This window comes from Indicator indicator, chromosome 12, assembly GCF_027791375.1.
Source record: "Indicator indicator isolate 239-I01 chromosome 12, UM_Iind_1.1, whole genome shotgun sequence".
In the NCBI taxonomy this organism is placed as follows: domain Eukaryota; kingdom Metazoa; phylum Chordata; class Aves; order Piciformes; family Indicatoridae; genus Indicator; species Indicator indicator.
The window spans coordinates 12,686,505-12,706,918 of NC_072021.1; the positions used below are offsets into that span (position 1 = coordinate 12,686,505).

At 39.5% G+C, this 20,414-nt stretch overlaps 1 protein-coding gene across 1 annotated transcript in view; it reads left to right on the top strand.

Annotated features, from left to right (window-relative positions):
* Positions 1–16,408, top strand: part of DEPTOR (DEP domain containing MTOR interacting protein) — a 69,410-nt gene extending 53,002 nt beyond the window's left edge. The window contains exon 9 of the mRNA XM_054385384.1: positions 14,993–16,408. Within this exon, the coding sequence (XP_054241359.1) occupies positions 14,993–15,121 (129 nt within the window). The 3' untranslated portion in view covers positions 15,122–16,408. The remainder of the gene's footprint in view (positions 1–14,992) is intronic.
* Positions 16,409–20,414: the final 4,006 nt, after the last annotated feature.

Genomic DNA, 20,414 nt, shown 5'->3' on the forward strand with positions numbered 1-20,414 from the left:
GCGCATTAACAAGCAGGAGCTGGAGGCGAGGCAGGGCTATGAAAGGAGGCAGTGTTGCCATACGTACTTCTGAGTTATTTGCAGCTCTGTTTTGCTGTCTGCTGTCGTCAGCAGTAGAAGACAGGAACAGCAGGATTTTGAAGTTCCTGGGTTGCTTTGATACTCATTATAGACTGGCTGCAAAATAGGGGTCTTGTCTGTGGATAAAGCTGCTAAATATTGGCAGTTGTCAATATTTATCCCCCCCTTGGTTCAATGTTTTATTCTGTAAGTTAGTTTCTGATTGTTAAGCATTCTTTGAGATGTTATACAACTTGGCTTCAAAACACTGACTTAAATAATGCATTACGTGTTGTTATTTAGTGTTATGTCACTGCAACAGATTGTGACAAAGTGAGCAGACCTAGCTTACCGTGAGGCCTAAGAAAGAGATAAACTAATCAATTGTTTTGCTGATTATCTGTCCTTTGCTTCAGGTGGAGACATCAGTGCCCAGCTCTAACCTTTGACTAATCCTAAAGAATATCTCATTCCTTAAATTGATTTTGAACAAATTACTATTTATAGATATAGGTCCTTGTATCATACAAATTGCCAACAGCCACTCAAGCTTTTTTATCATGTCCTAGTTCTTCATTTCAGTTAGTAGCAGGGAGTTTAGGGGACCACATAAGGTCACTGGTAACACCCACACTCTGCTTGAGGAGTGCAATGTATATAGCCAGGACTGTTGCAGTGGGGTTCTGCTTTCCATCTGATCTTTAGAAGCTGCCACAGGTAGGAGGTCAACCTCATAAATTTTCTGCCTGTGCTGTCATCTTCTGCATTCATAAATGATTATTTCAGGTACAGGTTCTCAAATTATCTCACCAGCTGAGTAAGAGCCAAATCTCAAGTGTAACTGAGTAACTACTATCTCATGGAGCAGATTGCTGTCAGCTTCAGCAAGGTCATCAAGCTCAGTCTCCCTGCAATCAGAGGAATGTAGGTAGAATCTGATTAGTCCAAAGAGTTAAAATACTACCACAATTGCAAAATATTACAGGCTTGTAACATATAGAACTAAAAGCTATGCATTATAAGGTGCCAAGATGGGGGAAAATCAATCCAAACCCATGTGCTGTCAGAGGAATTGCCAATGCCTTAGATTTCTGCAAAGGGAAGAGATTCTTGGGAGGTTGAATGTACTCCATGCTGCAGGGAAACACAAGTCTTGTTCCGTGGTCCGTGCTAATCTGACCTCAAACCCGGTGACTGCTTAACTGATTGACAAGTCAGATCATAGAATTATAGAATTGTTTTGGTTGGAAAAGGCCCCTAATATCATCAAGACCAACCATTGACCTAACACTGCCGTGGCCATTAAACCACAACCTGAAATGCCATGGCCAGACATTTCTTGACACCTCCAGGGACAGTGACTCTACCACCTCCCTGAGGAAAAATAACCCAGTCTTTAAAAAAAAAAAAAAGAAAAGAAAACGAAAAGAAATAATTACTCCCCAATGAAAAAAATATCCAATTTATGTCTGTGGCCGATCTCCAATGTTTGATAGGATAGGGGGAAAAGCAGAGAACCTTGGACCTCATGTGTGAGAAACTTCTTTGTAACTCCTACAGGCAGCCTAAGGGGACTGTAACCCTTTAAAACACTAATGCTTCAGTGGTAATTGAAGATGTCTGAAGGGTACTTTCACTATCTCAGGTGACTGAGCTTTAAATGAGGAGGTGAAGTGGCTTTGGATAAATACTTACACTGCGTACTAGCATATGGTGTTGTTGAAGCAGAAGCAATTCAGTCTTAGAATTTTTATCTCATACCTACACATCACTGATTGTATAAAAGCATAAATTGCACAAGTTGCCATCTGTTTTCAATTAGGGCATGAAAACATTGAGGCAGGTTGGTGTTTTCCTTTAGCTGTGTTATCAGCTCACTGCTGCATTTGGTAATCACATCAGAGTGAATTCAGAACTCAAAAAACCACTCAAAAAAAGTTGCTGATGAACTGCTTTTGTAGCTTGTCCATAAATAGAAAAAAAGCAGAGTTAAGTGTGCATGGCACTGTGTGCAGTGAATGCCTCTACTGTAGGGCTTGAATATAAATGGATATCTGTTTCAAACATGTCTCTTTATGTCAGTCCCTACTTTCCTGTTAGTATTTAGTTATAAACTATCACATAGAGACCCATTTTCTTTCACAGAAATGCGAAAACTGTAATCAAGCACCTGTGACTTCAGAAAAATCTAATTTTAAGAAACCAAATTTGATATTTTGCTGTAAAATCAATGCTTGTTTTGCAAAAACATAGAAAATTTGAAGAAGTTTTAGTTCTGTCTTTCACTTTATGCAGCTGTAACCAGAACCTCAGATTTTATGTGCAACTACCCACCACAGAAATTGGCGAGTGAGTTGAGCAGGGTAGCCATTAGCCTTGAACATCTTGTAAGTCGTGTTCAAGAAGGGCACATTGTCACATTAGGATGTGTTAACAGCATAGGAAGAACATAATGGTTAACAGTTTGGATGGTTTTGGTTGGTTGGTTGGGTTTTGTTTGCTTAATCTTTAGTAGAAATCTTTTTAAAAGACTCTAAAGGGAAATTTAGTAAGGTGGCAGTGTTAGCAGCTGAAGCTGGGAGAGATTAAATATTTGTGAATGTGAAAATGATCATTTCTGCCATTGACATGAAAAATGGACTAGTGGTTGATTGTTCTTGACAATTGTTTGACAGCTTGTACAACATTCACCAGGCATTCCCAGTTCATGCGTAAATCTCTATCTGGGTGTTCCTACTCTGTGGCTGTCTTCTGGTTTTGGTCTGTGGTCATCATTTGCTCAAGGACTGTGCTGATGAGCTGTGGTGATACCTGTGTAACTGTCCCAGAGTTTACATTTCCTGTGGGTGTGTTTAATTAACCTCAGCTGAGTAGTTCCCAACAATTTTGAGCTGAGCTCTGATAACAACTTATCAACAGGTTGGACCTGCCTTAAACCCCTGTTACTCCACCTATACAGGGATTGCCAGCACAGGCTCCACTGAGTTTCAAACTTCAGTTTCTACAAATGATCTCTTTCTAAGCTATCCTCTTTCCTATTCTGATGAGAGATCTGTGTTTGTATTAACTCCCAATACTTTGTGGCATACCACCCTGTCATCTCTGCCTCGGTTCTAACTGCTGTGGAGGTAGAGACTTTCTGTTTCCAATGCTTCCAGCCTCTGCTAGTCTTTATTAAATTTTTTCTCTCTTCTGTTCTGTTTTAATAAATCATTAGACTCTTTAAATATGACATTCTGGTTCTTCTAAAACCATGATAAAGCTCCTGTCATCTCAGACATGTCAGAATTTCATCCTACATTTCTGCTTCTTTTTGTGCATCTCCATTTCTGCTTACTTCCTTGGTTTCCCTTGCCTCTTTCACCATAGAGTTGTTTAAGGATCAGTTTGTTTTGAAGACATCTCTTCTGAGGCCATAGGACTTCTGTTGAAGTTATTTTGGATGGTTACGTGAGCTCCATCCTTGTACAGATGCCCTTGAGTGCACAGATACCACCAAGTAGGTGAGGTGTGGGACTGCCCTCATTTCAGTGGACCATGGACTCCTGTTTTTCTGAGTCAGTGGGCATAAAATCACTTAAAAAACCCAGCCAGCTTTATATTGGACTGGAGACTAGGTGCTTGCTCTTTGTGTGAATTCAGCCTCCTGCAGTATAGAAAATGTGGGAAAGATCACTCCATGCAGACATGCAGCACAGTGCTCAGACTCACTCCAGCAGGATGTAAACTGCACACTACAGATGCAAAAGAAAACAGAGTAGAATTCTTTTTCAGATTTTCAGTCCTGTTTTTGAACAAGATCCATATTAGTCACTATACAGAAGAAACTAAGGCAGTGGGAATTCCTTCATAAAATATAAAGGGAGTTATGTTAGCTTTTTGAGTATAAATTTCACCTTTAACAGTGAATTTCCTTTTCCCCCCCTAAACTTAGAGGATACAGGTTTAGCAAGGTTTTACTTGCTTATCCCAGACCTGAATTTTTGCCTGCAGAGCAGTATTAGGTTTCCAATAAATCTGATTTTTTTATAAAGACTCTTTTAACACACAGAGAGAGTTTTACTAGGCAATAAAATGACTTTTTTTTTTTCCTGTACAACAGCTGAAGCCTTATGCAAATACAGAAAGTTTCATAATACCTCAGAGCTCTTTTTTTCTGAATTCACAGCATTAAAATTCAACTTGTTTATAGGCCAGTCACCTAAAATGCTGTTGGGCAACAAGCGACCTACTATGCTGGTGTCTGTACAATGACTTCTTCTCATCAATAGCAAACACAGTTCAGGAAAAAAAATGTCTGCAGGTTCATAATGGGAGATCAGTGTATTTTTTAAATGCAGTCCCATTATTTTAATAAAAAGTGATGTTTTATGGCAGGATAACCCAGATATCTGAACACCCTGCATTTATGAAAGTGTTTTCTTGATTGCTTCTGAAGTCTTAACAGCTGTAGCCATTCAGAAGGAGAGAAAGCAGCCTTGGTTTCAGCTGCACTGTAAGACAGGGCTGTGCTTGTGTTTTGATAGAGCTTCCAAATTCCAGCATGAAGGTTTAGTGCCAGCCAGAACAGCTGGGACCTTACTCTTGCTCAAGCTTTCTTAGGCTATTGCAGGTCACTCATAGGCAGTGCAGGCTCTCTAACAAGGAGGCTGTCATCTGAACTTACCTTCAGAATGGCTGACATCCTAAAAAGAGTATCCTAAGAATCTATTAAAAAAAGACAAAATTAGAACCAGTACAGCAAAACACTGGCATTTTGAACTGCTTTTGCTGTCAATTGAAGATGAAAAACTTTATGTATTATTAGGTTTGCAATATCCATTTCACTTGAAGCCTTGAAGGGGTCCTGAGATGCTGTTGCATTTAGAGCATCATGGATATGGCAGCTCTCTGCCCCAAGCAATTTTGGGGATGCTGCTGCTCCCCAGCTGCCTGCTTTGCAGCCCCTTCCCACCACTTCTCCATGTTTTTTACTGTTGCAGCTCAAGACACAAGCTGGTGTCCTTCCATAATATAAGCAGATGAATTGAGACACATGTTGCATTAAAGCCAAGGCTCTGTTTAGCTAGTCAAACACATGGAGAAACAATTGCACTGTTGTCTGTGCAAACAGAGAGCAGCTGTTTGTCTCAAACGGTGCAGACTGTTCCTGCTCGTTACAGTCTTGATACCAGGGGGTGCTGAGGGTTCCCTACACAGATCTGACTGCCCTTGTAACTCCCTTGTTTGAGCTGGTTTAGGGACTGGTTTTAACTGACAACTCTAGATATAGACACACCAGGGAAAAAACAAAACAAAACACTAAAAGGTGAACCCTGGCATAAACAGACATTATTCTAAGCTAAGACTCTGTGTTCTTCTGTTACTGATGCAGTATTTCACCCAGAGCTACCTTTAGCCATTTGAGTTATTTAGCATTGTCAGAGCTGTCTTGTGGTAGGTATCAAAATGTAGTGTACAATAAAAACTCTTACAAGGCTAAGCATGCAGTCACTGATTTTCTTTCCTGACATGTCCCAGCTCAGTTCAGCTTTACCTGTGGGTATTTCTCACTGGGACTCAGTTAAGTCAGTCATTTTACACACCAATTCCCAATTAGGGTCATGAGAAGCAGTGACCTATATTTCCCTGCTCTGTATTTATGGAAGGTTTGCTTTCAGAGTATTAGGTCCTTATGTTATTACCCTCCAGATATCTGCAGATAGCTTTAATTCACCTATGTGAGTAATTCCTGTTTGCTCTGTTGGTGTTTGTCTGACCACTCAGTCAATCTGTTGGGGAAACCGAGACTTGTGTGCAGATCAAAAGCCACCTGCGCCAAAACAAAAGCTGTTTTCATGGGATATTTGGTCATCTCTTTTCCCTCTCTAATTTGCCCCCTCTTTTTGTGGAGTGTCCACAGCAACAGTTTGAGTCTATTCCTATTCCTAGAAAAAAAAAAAAAAAAAGACTTAAATTCCCAGGAATTCCCATCAGTGGGTGGGAGGAGACAGGCACTATCTGAACCAGTGATAAGGCTTAAGGCTGTTTGAGAATCCATGACTTAATTTATATTATGTGAGCTATAATGTCTTTTATGACATATTATTTTTAAGCTAGAGGAGGGTAGATTTAGATCAGACATCGGGAAGAAGTTGTTTACCATAAGGGTGGTAAGGAACATGTTGCCCCAGGGAGGTGGTGGAAGCCTCATCCCTGGATGTTTTCAAGGCCAGGCTGGATGTGGCTCTGAGCAACCTGATGTAATGGAAGGTGCCCCTGTCCATGGCAGGAGGGTTGGAATTAGATGATCCTTGAGGTCACTTCCAACCCTGACAATTCTGTGATTCTGTAAATACATTTATTTATTATTTTAATATTATGTAACTTTTATATTATGCTGTTCAATTTCTGATTTATTTTATTTTTTCAGTTGGAGACCATTGAGTTTGAAATACTATAAACTCATCCTCCTTTTTCAAACAAACAAACAAACAAACAAAAAAAGTAGTATGTAATGAAAACATGTCATGAAGCTCAGGCAAACTATCCATACCAGACAGAGGCACAGACTGAGATGGAGAGCCAGAATTGCATGCTTATGTTTGTGATTCTGTAAATGGGCTTAATTTCCTCTGCTGTGCATTGTACCCATGCTCTGCTGGTACCCAGTGTCTAGTTCACTGATGGGGCCAGCTTAACACCAGTGTAAAGACTGAACAAGAAATGTGTCCCTTTGGAGAGAAAATATTGTGTTTATGCAAGACCTGGATACTTGCCTACTCCCACACCACCCACTCTCTACAGCCAATTACACATTTGCTAGAGGTATTTACAGAGCTGAACACACAGCTGCAGTTCTTTCTCTTTCATCCAGTAACCACAATTATGTAGAAAAGGACGTTGCATGATTTTTTAACCTTCTGGTAACATGCAGTAGGTTTTGAATTGAGGTTCCAGCTTTGATTTAGCCTAGTAAGACTGCATGAATTCTTATAAATAAATAAATAAATAAGTAATCTTAACTGGAAACATAACTTTAAGGAGCTCTGATTTTTATCCCTTTTCCTGGTTCCAGTGTGACATTCTAAATCTTAGAAGTGTGGGAGTAAATGCTTCAGTGCTGCCTGTATTTGCTTTGATTTAGAAGGTTAGTCTTGGGTCTTAGGCTCTTCTGTAGCAGCATGTTCAGCATCTCTGTGGCCTGGGCTCTTTGCTGAGTATGGGAATTCCTCTGTTTTATGGCTATGGGTTACCTATTAAAATAGAAGAGCCCTTTTGTATCAGCATAAACATGGGTTGTGCTTATAAGAGTGTAAAGGAAGTCGAGATTTGCAACTTCTCTTCTCCATTGTTGTTCTCCTGCCTCAGATTTCTCTGTGATTGTTCCTTCTACTCTAACATCCATCTTGCCATTCATTTCACTGTGACTTTCAGTTATCTGAAAACTTAACCTGCAGTTTACTGATCTAAATGTAAGCCGCTGCCAGAAACGCTGATCTTATCTTTGTTTCCTTTTCATCTCCCTCTTTGACTCGAACCAGATATGTGGCTATTGCCTTCTTCTTCCAGCCATGTCAGGCACATCAGGGAACTTACTTTACCTGGAGACAAGTTCTTTCATTTATTCATTTTTGTTGGCACAAGATTAAAAGGGCGAAGTGCCAGGCTTTGGCGCATTTTTCCCCGGAGCCAACAGAAGACAGGAACACCTCTTGGGAGTGCAGGCACCAAGTCCTGCTACAAACCCTCCTTCTCTTTGGAAGAGGTTTGATATCCAGATCCACACAGTCCTTTGCAATTCAGGCCTAGGATATCCTTTTCTGCCAATAGAAAGGATTGTGGTGTCCCAGATCAGGTTACTGCTGCAGCTTTTAACAAACCAGCCTATTTTAAAATAATGTTTCCTCTAAAAGTGAGATTAGTTCTTTAATCCCTAAGGAGAAGGAAACCATGTCCTCTGGTGTCATCACTAAGGGGGCTTGTGTACAAACCCATGCCATGGTATGTTAAGCAGAAGGTAATGATGTGGTAATTAGCTCAAAAAGTTTATTCAAGGGATGGAACACCCAGCAGGGCCAGTGGTCACTCACTTGTAAATAATCCATTTTAAATGGTAACTGCAATAAGAAGTAGAAACAGTAGGTTTTTGTTCCTCTGTGACAAAATAACAGCTTGAGATGCGAGTGTTTACTTTCACTCATTTCTCAACTCTTTTGTATTTCATATTTCAGTTAGATCTAAAAAGTGATACCTTGATTTCCTTCTGTTTGCTTGAGAGCACAGCAGCACTTGGGAGGCAGGAATGAGAGCAGTGGTTCTCAGCATTCCCAGAATAGTGAAGGAAATATGTGGGGTGGGAATTCCAGTGGGGGAAATCCCCTTTAAAATCGTGGAAGCTTGGATGTCCTCTTCCTAGCTGAAGGCTGGAAAGCTGTGTTTCAGATGTTACATTCTGGTAGCACTTAAGCCTTCCCAAAATTTTGCTGAAACATCAGCAAGACAATAAAAGCTGAAGCAGATATATCACCTTTATAAAGAAGCAATGGTAAAGATTATATTTTCTTTTTTATGCTTTACTTTCTCAGTTTCAGCAGTTCAGTAACCTTCAGAGGTGAGAGTTATGGCCATACCACAGGAATCAACCAGTAACTTTTCCAATCTTCAAACCAGCCTAGAGTTTTAAAAAGTACCTCCAAGTTGTGAAGTGCTTGATTTGTTTGGTATTCCTCTTAAGATATCTCCAGGTCACTGACAATTCCAAAATGTTAATCCTTTAGCCCCACTTTGCACAGCTGCCTGTAAGGAAGGGTTCTTACTGACAGCGTGGTCTGATACTTAATAGAAATCAGGATCTGCAGGTATCTTGTGCAGATTAGGCAGAGAAAATAGATGTTTTTGCTAACCACATGCGAAGAACCTTTCCTCTGGAAGATCACAGTGAGTTTCAGAATACCATAATGAAACAATTATAAGCTTAAGCTACTCAAACTGGCCAGCTGATCCTTGTCCCTGTAGGATTAGTAGGATTAGTAGGACATGAAAAAAAATTTTATTTGTAATGATTGAGGGTAGCTCAATAACAGAAATGCAAGCAGCCTGTTTCTGTAATGGATTTCATTTTAATATTCATTTGTAAGAAGAAAAGCAAAACCACTAACATTGGACTTTTCTTTTTGAAATAGTTACATTGTCAATTCTCATTATCAATTTTATTCTGTGAAATTGTCACAATATACTTTTCTTTAGACAGCTCTAAAAGAAGTTATGCTTAGAAGCTTTTATTTTAGTTCTCAGGGAAATTTCTGAAGAATTTTATAGGGTTGAAAATAACTCCTACATTTGCCTGAATTCATGATTTTTATTTAATGCTAATAAGCTTTTAAAAGAAAAAAAAACAAATGAAAAACAATAAAAAATTACTCAAAACAAACATACATTCTTTCATGTATTTGGGGAATGGCTTCTCATGAAGCAAAAATTATCTGTGTGACTTTGGCATGGCATCAGATAATATGAAGAAATAATAGTCACAGGAGCATGCCCTAATAACTATATGTAAATCGGTTTGCATCAAAAACTATGAACAGAGCAAAGGGTTAAATCCAATCTATCTCATGGTAGATGATTGAGTCAGTTTGCACACAGCTTTCTCAACAATGATACATTTCTGTGCAACATGCTAGTAACTTCGGAAGTGCCTTACTTTCAAAAGGTCCTGCTTTGCAGCAGGACATGGCCCTGGATCCAGCTGTGCACTGCCAGAAATCTCTTTCAGATCTGCCTAGAGTTCAGTGGTGAAATCCTGGCTGCTCCAGAATGAAAGATTAGTGCAAGGCTGTAATTAACTCTCTAGCTTCATCTTCATGCAGTTGCCACAGACACAGTAACATTCACACCTCCAATAGAAATGAATTGCTGGCAATGCTTTCAGCATCAATTTATGCTGTTACCACCTGATGCCAGGGCAGCTTTCAGTGGCTGTGAAAACCTTGCTGTTTGGTTGACCTTGGTGCCCCTGGAGAAAACACAAGTGTGCTCACTGAGCTTTTGTGCTTTGCAGTCTTAGACCCTGAATGGCCCCATTGCTGCTCAGATAGTTGGGTAAGAGATGAGTACTGCTGAAACACAGTCTCTTTAGTGCATCATTGTATAATCTGGCTTTGTCTTCAAGATTTTCAAGGTACGTTGTATTTGGTAACATTGATTTCTTTGGTACCTGTTTATTCTGTATTTGTAATAGTGTTTATAGTCTCTCTCTTAAAGACAAGTACGTCAAAAAACAAAACAAAACAAAACAAAAACAAGAGAGTGGATTCTGGACACTGATCCTGACACCAAAATGTAAATGATAAATTCCTTGAGAATTAGAGCCTTAATGCACAGCCACTGAAACGGGGCACACACGTTTGCTGAGCAGCCCCCCAGCCATCCCCAGCCAGGCTGCCTCCTGCTTTTGAAAAAAAAATAAATTAAAATAACTGTGTAATTATGGTCTTATTCTAACTGTTTTGAGAACTATTATCTGTTGACTTTGCATAGCTGTTAATTGCTTTGCAATCAGTTGCACTCACTGCATGTGTAAAAATAAATCATTTTTTAAGGGCTGTCCCAGAGAGCTTTGCAATTGTCACTTGAACCAAATTCTGTGGTGGGAATTCCCAGCTTTTCTTGATCTTTCACAGCACGCTTCTAAAAAGTGTGCCTAGGAAAGAAAGGAAAATTTTAAAGGATTTTTTTTAAAAATACATATATTAAACTGGAGAAAGGCCAGCAAGCAAGGCCAGCTCCACAAGGAGAGGTAGCTGAAGCCTGTGGTGCAAACAGATCTGAATATCCAAGGATATAGGCTAACTGCCTATTCTCATAGCATTCAGACTTATTAAGGTCATCCTGAGGCAGAATGCTAAGCAAGAATTAGTGACAGGCATGCAATGTTTTTGTTCAGCAATTTACTTTAAGATACGCCCATGCCTGCAGCTGGTCACTGGCATGTCTCAGGAGAATCCCCTGGTCATCTTCACCACAGCTTCTGATCAGTCAGCTCGGCCACCCAGCCCCCAGAGAGGAAACTGGGCTTTGCTTTGGCCAGAGAGCAGCTCTCCAGGCAGGAAAATCAGGGGGTGTGGATGTACATCTCCAGGGCAGCTTGGCAAGACCAGGGAAGGGCCAGCAGCCAAAGCTTGCTGTGGAGGGAAGAGCAATAATCAGTGAGGGGGAGGAAGGGTTGTACAGCTCTAAGCATAGCACGATCCTGATTTTGGCCATTAAATGTTATGGTAACAAATTGCAATTCCTCTTCTTGCCATCTTCAGTTTGATGATAAATGACCTGGCAAATCTTTGCTAACTTCTTTAAGTGCTGTGTTCACAGATCCTTTCTTTTAAAATCTAAGCCCAAAGTTGAAGTTTCCCTTTTTTTCCTGGAAACACCGGGATTTGGTTAAACTTTCTATATGTGCCAGGGAAAACCCATGGGACAAGGGTACCTTTTCTGCTATTCCTTCTTCTGTGGGCTTCTGTATGCTGAGGTGGGAAATTGAAATGGTTAACAAGAAATGTTTATTACTGTAACACTTAAATATTTGAAGTCTTTTCATTTCAGTGTTACTTTATTTAACTGTTATTATTTCTGTGGTTTTTAGATTGCCACATCCTGACCAACAAAATGGTCGGAATTTATTCTGGGCTTTGTAATTTCTTGTACTTTGAGGGATAAAAATGGATGCTTATCTTCTGTCAAACTCCTCAGAGAGCTATGAGGAAATGAGTAATAAAAGGCTCTTGAAGGCTCTTTTAACTTTAGTTTATTATCTTGTATGGTTACTGATGTGTGGAAACCAACAGAGAAATTTTACATGTTTATAGCTACAAAGCACTTAACAGCTGTAGCTGTGAGCAGAGCCCTTACACCTTTTTGAGTTTTGTTTTTCTAAATGTAACATTAAGTCACTGAGATTTTGTAAAACCCTTCTTAAGAAAAGTCCTGAGATGATAGTATGTGGGTTGATACACTTGGTCAGGGCTGGTTTGTGGGTACCCACTTGCTTTTGATGGTTTTGTAACTCCATCAAGAGAGCAGTGCACGATGGAGTCTTCTCGGGGGCAGGATTGATGATGGCCGAATGCATGAAACAGTGCTGCATTTCATTTCCCCTTGCTGGATGTAGCAACTCAGGACACTCAGTACTGAATGGCCCAGGACTGTGACAACCTCTCTCCCCTTATCAGGACTGAAAGACACAACAAATAGCTCAACAATTTCTTTACACAATTTCTTTACCCCTGAAGGAGCTGGATTTGGCATTTGCAGAGACTCAGCCCTCAAGGGCACTCGCCAAGAGATGGCCATGGAGAAAGCTTTCTGCCCCCAGGGTGACAAACTCTTTATTACCATCTCCTGTTCCTCATGGGTCCTTTCATGCTTCTTTAGAACAAAAGTATGCTCTTTCCCTTGTCCTCCTCTCTCTGTTTCTTTTCTCATCTGAATTGGGTGGATGTTTTACATCTAATCCTATCCACTGAAAATGGTGAAACTGGTTGTTTGGATTAAGTGCAACAGGTAGCACAACAGGGACTGTTCTCATCCCATGTGCACTGCTGAATAATAATCACTGCCAAGGGCATACCTTGAAACAAACACATCAAGAATGCAGACATGTCAACTCTTGTCTTTTGTGTGAGGAGCTGTTTGGCATCCAGATTGCTGTTCACTGCTCTGGTACCTGTACTGTCTGTATTTACACCATTGCAGCCCTGGTGCAAGTGGATGGCTGGTGTGGAAAGTCAGTTCCTTTGCCAGGGACGTTCCCAGAGGCCCCAGGATGCTCCTGACGTGATCCAGCATGCAAATTTATCCACAATACACTTGCATGCCTTCCCCTGGCCAAATATGAGTCCCATGCATTGGGATTCCAGTAACTGGAGAAGTCTGAGAGTAAGCAGCTGTAAAACAAACATCAGCTGTTCAACTTCCAAAAATTGCAGTAAGCCAGAAGAGACAACGTTATTTCTTCAGGTTTGTTTTAACTCAACCCAAATAATACTCTGGAGACAGAACTGTAATTCAGTAAAACTTGATGCAGTCTTGGAAAGTCATAGAAAGCATTAGAAAATCCCACTGGAAGTTAGAGACCTGTAGGTACTGCAATAATCTGCATTTTAAAGCATAGACAGGCCTCTTCAATACAGATTGGGGCATACTGCAGAGGATGATAGGTTACCTTTTCAACCCAAATCCTTCAAATTCAAAAAAGCTTTGTTTGCATGCAAAACCTGAACCATTTCCCCAAGGCTACTTGCAGCTGAAATACAGCATACAAATGCCTAGGAAATACACATCCTTACTGTCATGGAAGTTACCTAAGTGGCATTGCTGAGTGCTGTAGTTTGCTGATTGTTTAGGCTAGCAGGAAGCCTGATGTCCAGGACCTTTGGCTCTGGAGTTCTGAGGGGTAGTGGAGAGGTGCATGAGAGAGATCTGCTATCTCTTGAGCAGCTGCTACTGAAGCTCTAAGGAGCAGAGACTAAAATCAACAGTGGTATTTTGGATGAAATTTTGCATTTTTGTATTGGCTTTGCTTCCTTTATAATTTTCCTTAAATGGGACATCAATAGGTACATTCTGTACATTTTGCACAAATATCAATTGAGTTTCACCACACATTTTACCTGAGAGGGCAGGTGGCTGATGCACTAAAGTTAAATGACTTGGCTTGCAAGGAAATCTGCTTTAGAGCTAGCGTTGAAAGTTAGCATTGGAAACTGCTTCCCATCTTTCCTGCATCCATTACTGTGTTGTGTTTCTGCCTGCACAGGAAAGGTAAAAATACTAAAAAGGAGAAAAATTTCTAGTGGCACTTGCTTCATAGCTTCTTTCTTATAGAGTCAAAATTACTTAGGAGTAAGATAACCTTCTAGTGAATGTGCTGGGTTTGGTGAAATATCAGGATGGGATTATTGTTGCTTTAGGCTCCATATTTTTATCATTAAAAACATATCTCCAGACACTACACATTTTTGGCCTTTTTACCAAATATGTAATATGATGATTAGATACAGAGAAGGCTGAATGTTTTTGAGGAATCTGTATTGCTTTCCTCCTCAGTATTTTTACAATGTTGATATGACTTTTTTTCTGATTAAGTCGTTTAAGATATGCAGCAGTGCTGGTCAGAATATTTCTATCAAGATTTTTTTTTGGACAGGAAACAGCCTCTAATCATACAAGACTTTCAACATTTTGAATTTGTTATGGCTATTAAAAACAAAATATTAGCACATTTGAAATTACTTATGAGCCATACTTGCTGAAGGGAACAAAAACCTGGCAACATAAAACACAGAAGGAACGAGATTTGTGCAGGAGTGTCTCCTGAAAATGGCAGTGACATTTTAATCTGTCCTAGTACTCCCTTCATCTGCCATGACATTATTTCCTAGAATTTGGATCCTTCGGGTTTATGTTGTATTGGTAAAGGTTTTGGCACCACATCTATTGAAGTCATCTTCCAGACCTTGCCCTGAGCCTAGAAATATGATGCAGATTTTAACTGTGACTACCAAGAGCTCTCTAAAATGGTTTCTATCAAAGTGTTTAAGACAAAGGATAACAGGCACTTCGCAATGACCAGAGGTGTTTTGTCCTGTATTGTTTTCAGAGCACCATAAATATCAGAAACTATATTTGTTGTAAGAAAAATGAGTGACATAGGACTTCAGAATTCCACAGATTTGAAAGTTGCAGGCACATTTCAAAAAACTCAGTGGAAAATGAACTTGCCAGATTAATTCTAAGAAATGTGTTTTTCTTAAGAGTGATGAATAAGGTAGTATGAAGAGTTCTGGAGGTTTTGCCTGCCCAGCAATAGTCCATAGTCGAGAGTACATCTCTATAAATAAAGGTATAGAAAGCCTATAATTGGTACCACTTTGCTACTTGCTTTTCTCCTCAGGTTTGCCAATTTGTCGTATCTGTCAACGGCCTCAATGTTCTCCATGTGGATTACAGGACAGTGAGCAACCTCATCCTGACTGGTCCTCGAACAATTGTGATGGAAGTGATGGAAGAAATAGAGTCCTGAGAAGGGAAAAGAACTCTCAGTGGACTCTTTTGTGCGAGAAATAAGGACAACCATGGAGTGGCATGACACAAGGAAGCAGAATGTTGCTGTATCTAAATAGATGATTTTGCTTTTGGGGCAGTGGGGCTCTCTTTCATTTAACAATAATAGCACTGGTGATTATGTGAAGAAGTGAACAAGGTACACCAGCATATTTTCACAAAGGCCTTCATTTCACCTGACAGAGATAAGGTCAAGGCCTTTACGTTGTTTGTCCAGCCATGTCTGCATTGGTCAGAATGGTTTCCCACTGAAGAAGCCATGCAGATTTCCTCACAGTTCACCACTGAATCAAAGCACTTCAGGAGATGAAAGAACCAAACACTGTGGGGTCAGGATGACACAAATGGTTTGATTAGCATATTTACATTGGTAAACGTTCTCCTGGTGTTCAGCTTTGTCCCAGGAACATGTGCTGTCACAGTTGCTCTCTCCTGGGCCTGAAGGACAGCTGACTAAATGCTGGCTTGGTTGCAATCAAATACAAACAGACTGCAAATGCATGAAAAATAGGTGTTCGTTCTCCACAGAGGATACTCTGATATGAATGCTTGGGCCTGACCAAGGTCTAGAAACAAAAAGCATGCAGTACTTTTACAAAATCTCCTGTTGAAAATCAGGCTTTTTGTTTAGAAGCTTGCAGACTGATTTAGGTGCTCGAGTATAAAATACTGACTTGGGTTTTTTTCCTTATCTTTAGAAGGAAGGGTATCTCACTATTGGTTTTTGTCACTTTGGAGAAATTTTGGACGCCTTTATGCCTGGAAGAAAAATAATACTTGGTGTGTTAAAGTGGGGAATTCACAGTGTTGGCATTTGCAATGATACATTCAGATGCTCCAGTAGGGAACGTACACTTCAAATTGAAGCAATGTACTTGAATGTGCATTAAGCTTGTTAGCATTTTGCAATCATCAAATGTTTTGCAAACTACAGACTTGCATTTGACACTATTACTAATAAAATATTGTATTTAACTGACTCTTACTCTTTTTGAAACAGTAAGATTTCTTCATCAATGAATTCATGAAACAAATTATTTTTTCAAATGTATGTATAAATTCCATATTCTGCGCCTTAGGTGAGTCCTCATGGTAATTTGACTGTGTGGGGTTTTCTTTGGTCTTTGAACTGAATAAATACATCCTCATCCACAAAATTGTAAATATATATTGCAGACTTTCTCTGCTGTCCAAATTTTACAGTTAAAGCTTGAATTTCTATATAAACATAGCAGAAATCCTTCAATTATGGGGTGGGGAAAGCATTTTTTTCCTCAAATAATTTTGAAATGTTTTATATTAAAAATTGTTCTCACTAAATACATTGCCCTTGCAGTATGTTTTTCACTCACTTGACACTTTTAGATCAGAGATAAAGCAAGCCTTCAAAATCACACATGCCTGCAGCTTTGTAGGTAGGAGTCCAGACATTCTTCATTTCTGGTACAATACATCTGTGGTTGATTTTTCACCATGAACACTTCTTATATTCCACTAATATGCAGCCATGCAGGGAGGTATAAAACTCCAACCACTAACTTGATACTAACCAGGCACAAAAGTGTTTGGAGGATTCTTTCAAACTGTTACATAGTATGACAGTTCTTTATCCAAATGGTACCCCAAAAAATTTTGGTCCACATCTATACCACATAGCAGATTATATTCTACAGTTAATCTAAAATAAATAGTTCAGCACATCATGTTATATGAGATTGTAACAACTGTCAATGCTATCCACTAAGAACAGCTGGGAAAAATCCTGCTGTCCCAGAAATGGGGCACTATGCTACAAGTTTTTGATTTTGTGAATCCAGAAATGCTTCCCCAAATACTTCTGTTTCCTTTTGGTGGTTTGGTCAGATGTGGTTTTGCCACTTTAAAGTGTAAATTCTATGCATTAGGCATAGAAGGATTTTCTTAGCAAAATGCTAATGATTCTCTCTAATGCCATTGTGGATTCTTCTGTCTTATATCTCTTGCCTTAGTTAATATTCTGCTACAAGTTCCCCGTAGCTTACAGATAATTAAGAAACTGGGTCAGAATTTAGCTTAATAATGCATTACAAAGTGTACTTCAGACTTAAGCAAGCAGAGTGGGAATGGGGGCAGGGAAAAAAATGCGTATTACTGTTACAAACTGGAGATGGCATTTTCATTTTCAAGTTACATTAGTCCCTGTCACAATTTGACCATCATTACTTGCCTGCTCTTTAATGGGGGCTTCCATATTGTGTTCTCAACTTGATTGACAATCCAGAATTTAATTAATTCTTTCCCTCTTCAATCTGACAAAGGTATTCAAATTATCTCTACAGTGACATTTTTTATGTTAGGGAAAAGAAAAAAAGTTGACATGGTATAAAATGTAAAATTTCCAATTAAATTGCAGTTTGTCTGCACATAGTGATTCATATCCTCCAAGAGAGCTCACAGGAGTCAGTGTCAGGCTCTTATGCACTTTAGAGGGCACTGAATTTTGGATGTAATAGAGCACCTTGCTTCCTGCAAAGCAGCAGGGGAAATGTAATATTATTCACAGAAGGCAGGCATGTCACAAGTTGGACTTCAGTCACGGTGTGGCTGAAGCAAGAAACCAAAAAGAAAACCCCCAAAACCTGTGATCAGCAGCAATAACTTCATTAAAAAGGCAGTTTTGTAAGACAACTGTCTTACATGATTGTGGTTTTGGTTACTCTAGATCTTGTGAGATCTCTACTAAACCTTTTGCCTTAATAACACAGATTAGTGCCACTCCTCTGCACATGTACATTTGTAAGTTGTTTAGGAACATCTTCAAGCAATGTAATAGTTAATTAAATTCAAGTGGTAGTTAAGCTAATTGGAGCATTAATTCAGTGCAGTATTCCTCCTATTTTTCTTCTGTTTGCTACAAGATAAATAATTTTTATTATCAAGCTCAAATAATACATATAAACTGCAGAACACAATTGGTTTCACAGCTAGCCCCACGGAAGGCATTTCACTCATTAAATAATGCAATAATCCAGTTCAGTTGTATCAGAGTTTGATATGTTTTGGTCTTCAGGGAAGCTAAAGGCAAAAATGTCAGCATGGGAGACCCTAGTGTGTCATAGCAGCATCTGCAATACCAGTGCTCTGTTACTCTTCCATGAGATTGCCTTCAGGCAGAGGTTTGGGAGGAAAAAAGACATGTAGTAGGAATGTATTCTCTTCCATTCCTGGTTATGTCCTCACTAATTTTCCTTACCAGAGGACAGTCCTTGTACCAATGTGATGTACTAACATAGACATAGCTGAAGAGTAGTCTGAGGATTAGGAAGAAGGAGTCACTGACTTTCTTTATCTACACTGACAGATATGATACATGGAGGTTTCCTTTTTCCTGTGGATGGCGACAAAATGATTATGAGGTACTGCTCCAATAATTTCAGATAATATTGAGAATTAAATACTAATTTTTAAATGTTAATTATTCTAATGTTAGAGAAAGGAAAACATGAAACAATGCAGTTTGCAAAAATGTTTGCCTAATGCAAAACAGACTGAGAACTCAACTGCTGCAATCAAGAATATTTTCTTCCCAGTGTACAATTAGAACTAGACCACTCGTCTAAGTGAAAAAGCATGTGTATGTCACATGTATAAGTAAAGATAAACCACATCATTCTTCAAACAAACTGGGAGAACTTCTGACCTTCTATGATAAAACTGCCATTAAAGGTTCCCATAAATCGTACTTGCAAAATTAGTCTTTCCTTATCTGGTGAGTGATGTGGTTTATGCTTTTCACTTCTATGTGTTACTTCTAAACCAGGAATGGTGTCTGCCAGTGTAATAACTCATTTTGTGTACACATAAAAATATCATTGGTATTCCAGAGAATCTGAGTGATTTTAAACCAATTTCTTGTACACAAACTGCTATTTACACATTCCATTTCAAATTGAGCCATTAGTGCAAAAGATCATAGAATTGTCAGGGTTGGACGGGACCACAAGGATCATCCAGTTCCAACTCCCCTGCCATGGACAGGGACACTTTTGACTAGATCAGGTTGCCCGAGCCCCATCCAGCCTGGACTTAAAAACCTCCAGGGATGAGGCTTCTACTACCTCCTTGGGCAACCTGTTCCAGTGTCTCACCACCCTCATGGGGAAGAACTTCTTCCTGATGTCTAATTTAAATCTACCCTCCTCTAGCTTGGATCCATCATCATCATCATCATTGTCGTCGTCGTCGTCGTCATCATCATCATCATCATCATCATCATCATCATCATCATCATCATCAAATAGTAATAGTAATAATAATAATAATAATAATATCTAAAAATGTCAAAGAATGTCATAGGACATAAGGACACAATGAATTTATACTGTAAAGAGAGTGTTTCATGTATAGCTGCTTAATCTTTTTTCTTGCAGTTCCCCAGGACATTTCAGAAGTACTCAGAAGGGAATAGCTGTAACTGTCAAACTGAATGTTATGTAGAAAAATTGCTCTTGTTTTGCAGTTAGGTATCCATTCTCCTATTGCCCATGGGAGCTGTGAATTTCCAGTACTGCTGAAATTCAAGTTGCATAAGCACACACTTAGAATTAAATGCTTAGCTTTGAGAGCACACATTTGAAGGAGGCACTGTATGCTTGGCAGTGTAGCTGTATTGCCTCTTAAATAAAAATGCTGCCAAATGTGCACAGTTTTCCCATCCTATGTCACCGTAGCTGTGGCTGAAATTAGAGTGCAACAGTTGTCTATTGGCTTTTTTGTATGGCCTTGTCAAATAATAATGTCATTTCTTTTCAGAATGTGCAGGGGATTAGAGCCTTTTTGCATGAAACTTGCTTCTGTTCCTAAGGTGCTTCCACCCAAAGACTGCTACAAAATGGTCTCTATATTTTTGTGGCATGCAGCCCACTTCCCAAAGGTATGTCCATGGTGCCTGAGCTGCTGAACACCGCCTCTACTGGGAAATACACCAAGCTGGGGAACACTGGTCTAAAGGACAGCTTATGCCTATCAGAATGTTTTGCCTCCACCAGTGATTTATGGATATATTTAGTTTTCTTTCATATTATACTTATTTTGTCCCATAGTTAGCAATGGTCCTACTTCCTGCTTCCAGCTCAAAAAGTGGTTCTTGAAGGTCTTGATGGCCCTGCTTTCTTTGTCATTTTCACTAGTCTGTTTTTGAGAGGTTCTTTATCATGATCATCAACACTAGCTTCTCATAAATTAGCAGTGCTTATCTATCAAGTCTAAGATTG